This window comes from Panthera leo, chromosome B1 (genome assembly GCF_018350215.1).
Source record: "Panthera leo isolate Ple1 chromosome B1, P.leo_Ple1_pat1.1, whole genome shotgun sequence".
NCBI lineage: Eukaryota > Metazoa > Chordata > Mammalia > Carnivora > Felidae > Panthera > Panthera leo.
Genome location: NC_056682.1, coordinates 198,931,310 through 198,939,689, shown reverse-complemented (window position 1 = coordinate 198,939,689; position 8,380 = coordinate 198,931,310). Strand labels below are relative to the sequence as shown.

The 8,380-nt window shown below is 53.6% G+C and overlaps 1 protein-coding gene across 2 annotated transcripts; it reads left to right on the top strand.

The window, feature by feature from the left end:
• Positions 1 to 1,938: 1,938 nt before the first annotated feature.
• Positions 1,939 to 7,752, top strand: CYTL1 (cytokine like 1). 2 transcript variants are annotated; one of them, XM_042936911.1, is made up of 7 exons: positions 1,939 to 2,197; positions 2,612 to 2,826; positions 2,940 to 3,492; positions 4,007 to 4,182; positions 5,740 to 5,784; positions 5,918 to 6,046; positions 7,184 to 7,752. In XM_042936911.1, the coding sequence occupies exons 4-7, from the start codon at positions 4,033 to 4,035 to the stop codon at positions 7,265 to 7,267; spliced, it is 408 nt and encodes a 135-aa protein (XP_042792845.1). In that variant the 5' UTR covers positions 1,939 to 2,197; positions 2,612 to 2,826; positions 2,940 to 3,492; positions 4,007 to 4,032; the 3' UTR covers positions 7,268 to 7,752. The 2 variants fall into 2 exon arrangements, with proteins under 2 accessions (XP_042792845.1, XP_042792846.1); XM_042936912.1 differs by lacking the exons at positions 1,939 to 2,197; positions 2,612 to 2,826 and having other exon boundaries at positions 2,932 to 3,492.
• Positions 7,753 to 8,380: the final 628 nt, after the last annotated feature.

Here is an 8,380-nt window from a genome sequence, read left to right as displayed (position 1 = left end):
AGCTCCAGCCTTTCTTTAGTAGTCAGGGCAGACGTTACATCTCTGGACAGGGATGACGTACCATGTGTCCTGCACTCTATCGGCAGCCACTTTGTGACCACGCGGGGGCCTGGCTTCAGGATGGAGCAGACGATATGCGTGTCAGAAAAGGTTTAACCAAAGAGGCAGAAGAAAGACATAGTAAGGGACTCACTATAAAGAATTGGCTGACACACTTGTGGAGGCCAGACAAGAAAGTCCAAAAGGAGTAGGGCAGGCCATCAGGAAAGGCAAAGAGGAACTCACAGGATGGGCTGAGGCTGCTCCACAGGCAGAAATTGTTCTTCTTCAGGAAAGTTCTTCTTCATTTTCCATTCTACTCTTGATATCGTTCAACTGATTGAATCAGGGCCACCCAGAATATCTCGGACAATGTCCCTTCCTTAAAGCCGACTGATTATGGACTTTAATCACATCCACATATATCTTCATGGAGACACCTGGTTTTGTGTTTGACTGAATAACCGGGAACAGTAGCCTCAAGAAGCTGACCCATCAGAAGGCCATCATAGTGTGGAATAGGGAAGCAGGAAAAGATGATTTCTTAATGACGTCATTGAGTCCCTAGATCAAACCATTCCTGAGCTCCATACTACCATCGCACTTTCCAGGTACACTTTCCAGAAATTTAGCCTTTGGCTTCTCAAGCTGTGTCTTCTGTAACGTGCCACCTACAGTCCTAACTGACCCAAGAGGGACCCAAAATAAGGAGGTGACAGCCTCATTTTGATCAAACTTCTCAAGAAGGGCTGCTCCAGTCTGCGTCCCAGATGGTACGAAACCCAGTGACACACACCAGGGTGAATAAAGGGGTGGTCGTCTCCACTTGGAAGAAGATGCTTACTGAACACGTGCTCCGTGTTGGCCCCAGGCCCCACGCTGTGGACATAAAGCACAGTGGACACTTGCTCTGCCCACGGGGGATGGGTAAGCAGACAGACAGCAGCCAGAGTGGACAATGCCGTGGCAGAGCAGGGGAGGGTGATGGGTCTGTGGGAGATGGTCGGGCAGAGGGGACCCAGTCCAGCCTCTGTGGGTCAAGGCAGGCTTCCTGGAGAAAGCGGCATTTCAGCTGTGAACGGAAGGGTGAGAAGTAGCAAACCCGGGACACTAGGTGAGGGAACGGTGTTCCAAGAAGAGGGAACAGCATATTTGAAAGATAAGGCCACTTGGGTATGGTGACTACAGACCCTTGTGACTACTAGTGCTGTGTGGTTTGGAGTAAGTCACTCGGCTTCTCTGGGCCTCGGTGCCCTCAAATGACGACGGTAAAATACATGCACTGACTTTTGCCCTGGCCTCAGAGCAAGGCAGCACTTCCAGAGTTAGTTATCATCATCGCCACCAGGAAGAGACTGGAGAGGTGGCCGGAGACCTCAGACGGTCTTCCAGGCCTCGGGGAACCAGGGGAGCCCTTGAAACGGGCTGGCGAGAGAGGGTTTCTGCTCCGGGCAGAAAGACGTTAATCATGATGCGATTGTGGGAAAAGATCCGGAAGCCACTTCCGCGGGAGACGTTTGCTCTGAAAGAGAGCCGACTCTGTCTGGAGGGGCAAGGATGGGTGCTTGAGCACAGACCGAAGAACAGGGGTGGCCTGAGGATGGGGTCAGGGCTGTTCTGCGGAAGAAGGGAAAGCAGTTTTAAGCCAAAGATGGCGGCACAAGGGAGTCATCACAACTCACCTCCCCCTTGGGGAAAATCTGCATCAGCCAGAGCTGCCCCGAGCCTGGAGAGTGGCCCCAGCAGGCAATGAGTTCCCCATCCAGGGAGGTATGCAAGCAGACTCTGGAGGCGCACTTGACAGGAAGGGGGTGAAGGTGAGCTCAGCATCTGGAGCTCAGGGTGCAGGAGAAGCTTCTGATCTGCCCGAGGGGCCCCATCCACAACCGCTCGCTCACCGCGTCCCGGGTGAGACAAGGCCGGATCTCCTAGCGACATGTTTATCTGGACTTCAAACGCACTGACGACTCCTGTCTTCCAGCACACCGTCCTCTCCACCTGAATGGTCCAAGGACTTGTTTGGGTGCCTGGGCTTGTTTTTCTTCCCTGCTCTGAATCTGAAGCTCATTCGATGGACCCATCCAGAAGCCCTGGAGCCTTTCAAAGCAGGCCTGGCGTCCCTGGCTGGGCCCGCTGGTCTGCCAGGGAGGCCCACGCCGTAGGCACTCCATGCGGGGAGTGAGGGACTCCTTCATCCAGAAGAAAACCACCTCTCTGTTTGCTGCCCGCCCAGCTCCAAACCCACACAGTCCTGTCCTGTCCTGTCCGGGAGGGTGCCCAAAAGACTGTCCCCAGTGCCCAAAAGACTGTCCCCAGGTCATGTCGATAAAAGTGGTGAGAGAATCCACTCTCATTTGCAAAACAGGAAGGCGTGGCTGTGATCCCAGCCCAGGGCTTTCACACCGGAAAGCTAGATAAACAAGACCTCGGGCCTGGAAGGGACTGGGGTGGCGCTACTCTGTGTATGGACAGGGGATGCCCGGGTACCGGGTCAGGATGGGATTTCTCGGGGCGGATGCCGCAGGGAGAGGCTGGGGCGGGACACCACACTCCTTTGCACCCTCCCTTGCAGCCCGAGAGCCCTGGGAGACCTACAGACACAGGCCCGGGTTCCTCATGAGCCTTGTGACCTCAACCAGTTTCATGTCCCCCGAGACCTCTGTTTCTTCGTCTGGGAAATGGGAATGACCCCACCCACTTGAGGGACTTTCCGCGGGGCTCATGGCACTTGTGACAACAGCCGGGATAGCTGTCACAGAAACGGTGTGCAGTGACGCTCGGTGTCGAGTAGGTACCTTCCTCTCTCTGACAACTCCTCTCCTTGCCTGTTCTCTGGTCCCCCTTGGGCAGCCCAAGGGCCTCAAGTCCATCTCTGACCGCGAGGATCTTGCTTCCCGCAGGAGGACAGGGCACAAAGTCCCACCTGGACCCATTTGCTTCCAGCTTTGCCACCTCGGGCCAGTTGCTGGAATCCTCTGAGCCTCAGTTTTCCCACCTGGAAGATGGGACTGTTTTCGGCGCCCGCGCCCCCACAGGGACACTCGTGTGCGTAGAGACAGTGACATTAGCTCAGCCAGTGACACTAGGTCTGTGTCCTTTATTCCTCACCATGGGCCTCTGAGCTAGGCGCTCCTGTCGTCCTCATTTCACAGACAACGAGAGGGAGGCAAGAGCCAAAACACCTGCCCAAGGGCGTCACCGGAAGTGGGCCCCTCTCTGAGGGGAGAGCTCATCCTTAACCGGGTCTCCGTACAGGAGCGTCACCCGTAGAGCCTTGTCACTAAAGGAGCCACTGCACATTCAGAGAAACCACGCTTCCCGAGGGTCTGCTCTGTACCGAGGCCTGAGCCGGGGGCTTGAAGTGCTCCCGGCTTGCAGGTGCTCACACATCCCCCCAACCACAGGCACGGAAAGAGCCCGTCTTGCAGACACAGAGGCGCAGCCACTCCAAGGGTAAGTGACCCCCTAGGCTTCCTCTGGGCGGTCAGTGGTGGCTGGACACATCGACACCGGGCTGCCTGACCCCAAGCCCCTGCATCACTGGTGCTCAATCCCTCACCTCCGGCCCCTCTCCCTCCCCCGGCTCTGCTCTGGTTTAACAACAGGGTCCCCACCCCAACTGCAAGCCCGAATGCCCACCCCTCACCCCGAGGGAAACTCCGTCCTTGTCTTCCTGTGGTCCCCCACCCCCTCACCAACCGGCCCTGCCTTTTCAGGAGCGCCCCTGCCAGCAGAGAAGGTGTGGGAGAGGAAGGGCCCCCCCCACCCCCATCCTTTCCAGGTGTCCCCAGGCGGGCCGCTCCTCTCACAAGGCGGTGGGGGGGGGGGGGGCTTCAGGTCTGAAAGGATCCAGTGTCCAGGGCCAGGTGGGCGTGCTCCGTGGCCTTGGCGGGGGCCCACAGGAAGCGGAGGAGGTGTGGAGGACCACCCCCAAGCTGCCGCTTAAAGGGGCGCCTGCCGGCCACAGGGGCGCAGTGAGGCTGCCTTAGCACCATGACGCCCGGGCTGCTCCCACTGCTGCTGCTGCTTCTGGCCGGACCCCCCGCGGTACAGCCCGCTCCCCCGACCTGCTACTCCAGGATGCTGAGCCTGAGCCGGGAGGTCACTGGGGACGCCCGGCGCCTGCAGGCCATGGAGCCCTCGGTGAGTCCCCACCTGCCCTCCGCCCCGCCAGGAGGCTCCGTGCAGACCCAGTCTCCCAAAACGTGCCTTTGGGCCAGGAAAACACACACACACACAAACACACACACACACACACACACACGCTCTTTTTTTTTCTTTTCTGGTCAATGTTTATCTCAAGGGTTTGCATTTTATTCCTATCCTACTAAGTAAGATAACAGTGGTTTGCATCTCTTTTGTTTTGACTAGAAGGGAAATCTATCCAAGACCTCACAAGGTCTTTGTTTGTAAGTTGCCAGCAACACTGAGAGGATCTGTTGTAAAATGAAATAAAAGCTCCCCGAGGAGCCTAGAGCTCCGGAGTTGAGGAGGAACACAGAACTAAGCTCATTGCCCTCACCGAGCCTGGCGATGGTGAGCGTGGGCTGAGGGGGTGACCCCCAGAACGGGTCCCTGCTGCAGGACCCTGGGCAAAGCGCTCGGCCCCTGAATCTCAGTGTGATGGGCTGTGGAGGGGAGGGGGGGGGGCGGGTAGAGAGCCCACCACCCTCTTCAGACGCTGGGATGGTAAAGGCGTGAATGAGACAGGCTTGCGCAGTGCCCGGGGCGGGGGTCGCCCCAGAACGTTAGTGCTGTTATCACTGCTGTTTCAACAGGCAGACCCAGGGCACGGTGGGGGCAGGAGGTTCCAGAAGAGCTGCCCAGAGCTAGAACCCGGGCCCCCTGACCGCTTGTCCGGTAGAGAAACAAATGAAACCTCATTAAGAGCTTTGAAAAAATATAAAGTGTCTCTTCACCCAGCGTAAACACTTCAAACAAAATGTAATGTTTCTCAGATGTGGGATTATGATACCCTGACACCTTTTATTTTTATTTTATTTTATTTTAAAACTTAAATAATGTGTATTTTTTCCCTATATAAAAGGCATATATAGTAGATTCCCCCTTATCCGTGGATTTGCTTTGCGGGGTTTCAGTTACCTGCGGTCAACCGCGGTCAGCCGCGGCCCCAGAGCAGACGATCCCCCTTCCGACGTATGGTCAGAGGGTCAGTCTATTCTAGTATGTTGTTGTCATTGTTCTTTCATTAGTAGTAACTGTTGATCTCTCACTGAGCCTAATTTATAAGTTAAACTTTATCTGGGCTCATACTTATGTATTGGAAAAAAAATATGATCTATAGGGTTCAGTACTATTTACGGTTTTGTGCACCCACAGGGGTGTTGGCATATATCTCCCACGTATAAGTGGGGCCGGGGGGGGAATACTGTGCTTTATAGAACAGTTGGAAAAAGCACAAAGGACAGAGAAGAAAATAAATATCACTTGCCATTCTGCCACTAGCGGTAACAACTGCCCTAACATTCTCGTGGATAGTATTACAGCTTTCTGACCATGCATAGGTAATCAAATCCATGCACGCGCGCGCGCACGTGTGGGTGTGTGTGTGTGTAAAATCAGATCAAGGAAGGTGTGTATGGGGTTGTATGGCTGTTGGGAGGGTGGCAGGGAGCCTTCTGTGACCAGCCGATGTTGTGTGCCCGTGGGCATCACGGTAACCCGTATCCCTTCCCGCAGGAGGCGTGTGTGAGGTACCTGCCCAGGCTATACCTGGATATACACGTAAGAGGGTCTTCCTGCCTGGGGGAGGCATGGGGTGGGGAGAGAGCCTGTGCAGAAGGGCGCAGGGGCCCGCAACTCCTGTCCCTCTGGCTGCTGACTCTTCCGTGACCCTACCCCTGCTGTCTGCTCCCAGAACTACTGCGTGCTGGCCAAGATGCGGGACTTTGTGGCTTCGCCCCAGTGCTGGAAAGTGGCCCAGGTGGATGCCTTGAAGGACAAAGTGCGGAAACTGTACACCATCATGAACTCCTTCTGCAGGAGAGTAGGTGGCACTATTGAAAATTCCTTCTCTGCCTGTGATCAGCCAAGATGCTCAGCCCAGGGCTCTTAGAAGAGGAGGGCGGGGGACGGGGGTGCTCCGGAGATGAGGAGAAAGGAGGAGAAACGTTTATGGGGTGCTTTCAGTTCACAAAGCCCTTCCTCTACCATCGCCACCCTTGGTAAGTGACGGGCACTCAGGACAAGGCAGTCCCCTCCATGAGTCACATTGGTATGGGGACAACATCCAGGGCCGTATGCTAAACCTATGAGACAGACTCAGCCAGGAGCCAAATGGGGCAGGGATGGGAAGAGAAGTCTATGAATTCGGGGAGCTCCGAGCACTGGGGTCAGAGGAGACTTTCCAGAAGAGGGGCTTCAGATGCTCTGTGATAGGAGGCTTCTGGTAGGAGAGGGGAAGGAGGCAGAAAAATGCAGAAAACGTAGAACACCAAAGCCTGAGCACTAGACGTAGAAAGCAGAGTCGTGTGATCCCCGGGGGCACAGGCTTCCGCATCAGACAGACCTGAGCTCGGGTCCGTCTTCCTGCTTCCCAGATGGGAGCCACTCGTCCCTGCTCTCAGCCACACATTCCCCATTTGTGAACCAGAGACACAATGATGCCCACCTCACGCCATCATTGGAAGGATACTGGTAATGACGACTCCCCGACCATGGGTGCGGGTCGCTATAGGAACTCCATTGGTCCTAAGACGTTAGCGAAGTGATCACTCAGAGAATTCCTAGCACCAGGCCTGGGCCCAGGGTAAGTTCTCAGGATACATGATTAGCTATTTGGTTCCATTTGTTCGTGAATCAAAGATTTGCCATGGATTTCCTCCCCACTCGCATTTCCGTCCTCATTCCCCTCTGCCCTTGGTCTGTGGGGTGGGGTGGGGGAAGACAGGGAGAAGGTACAATTATAATACAGGATTATTTATATTTCTAGTGCAGTATTATATCACGTTCTTTGGGAGCATAAAGACGTGGCCGGTTCTCCTTGGGAGAATAAGGGACGGGAAGTTTTCACACAAAAAGAAATAACCGAACAGCCTTTGAAGATAACCAGGAGTCCTACTGTCGTGCATGAGCTCTAGGGCCACATTCGGTAACATTCTTGCTCATTGCACATCTTTTTCAGGATTTGGTGTTCCTCTCCGATGACTGCGATGCCTTGGAATACCCAGTCCCAGTGACCACGGTCCTGCCAGGCCGTCAGAGATAGGACAATCCAGAAAGAGAGCCCAAGGGGACCACAGTTATGTCAGCTGCCCAGACTCGGTGGGCTAAAGCCAGGCGCCCTGGCAGGTCTCTCTGTCACTGTAGTATCAGAAACTGTCACGTCTCTCCACCTGCTGGAAAGCAAGGTGCGTGCGCCTCCTTGAAGAACCTACCTTGAAGACAGAAGTCTTGCTTTCATTTCCGCCTGGTTTTGTCTTGGCAGGATGGTTAGATGCACAAGGATGTGTATTTGATCACTGAGAAGGAAAGGGGAAACCAGCTTCTCTTGTATGAACGTCTAGCTTGAGAGCAAGCAAAACAGTAGGTTTGTATTACTGCTTTAATGTAGTACCAGTAACATTTTTCCTTCTTGATAGGTATCTGCGTACATGTAGCCAATCTTCTATTTCTTACCCTCTCCCACCATCAACTTTCATTTTCAAAGAAATTTCACTGCCAAATAAAGTGTATCTGCAAGGTTCATAATCACATAGTGCTGATGGGGACCACTTTTTCTTTCAAAGGTGATGAAAATCAAATAGACACTATCTTCACCGGGAGAAACACGTGTCCTGCAGTATTTGTCCAAGGTGGACATGAAATTGTTTGTTTCGCGGACTTTCTGAAAGTTGCCGCTCTTCGCGAGGTGCACTGTTCTCCCTCTTTCCATCAAGCATAGTGTTTCTGGGTCTGTTTCAATCCACCTGCATGAATGTCTGTCCTTAAAGCATTGAGACACGCCCACCATATACATTTGGGGACAGACTGTACCTTGTATTATACCCACAGGTAGTGCAATGTCTGGCACTTATCACAAACACCAGGTCATTGGGTCCTTGATTGCTGCACCAGCAAGAAAAATAAACACGTGAGATTACACGAGACTCAAAAGCTTCTGCACAGCACCAGAAACCATCAACAAAATGAAAGGCACTTATGGGATTGGGAGAAGATATTTGCAAACAATGTATCTGATAAGGGGTTAATATTCAAACTGAGGAAGGGACTTCTGTAACTCAATGGCAAAACAAAAACAAAAACAAAAACAAAACGTGAACAAGTAATCCAATTTCAAAAATGGACAAGGGACCTGAATAGACACTTCTCCAAAGGGACA

Coding starts and splice junctions, on each gene's coding strand:
- CYTL1 (XM_042936911.1), top strand. CDS start 4,033: ATGACGCCCGGGCTGCTCCCACTGCTGCTGCTGCTTCTGGCCGGACCC. Junction 4,183..5,739: donor TGCAGGCCATGGAGCCCTCG/GTGAGTCCCCAC, acceptor CCCTTCCCGCAG/GAGGCGTGTGTGAGGTACCT. Junction 5,785..5,917: donor GGCTATACCTGGATATACAC/GTAAGAGGGTCT, acceptor GTCTGCTCCCAG/AACTACTGCGTGCTGGCCAA.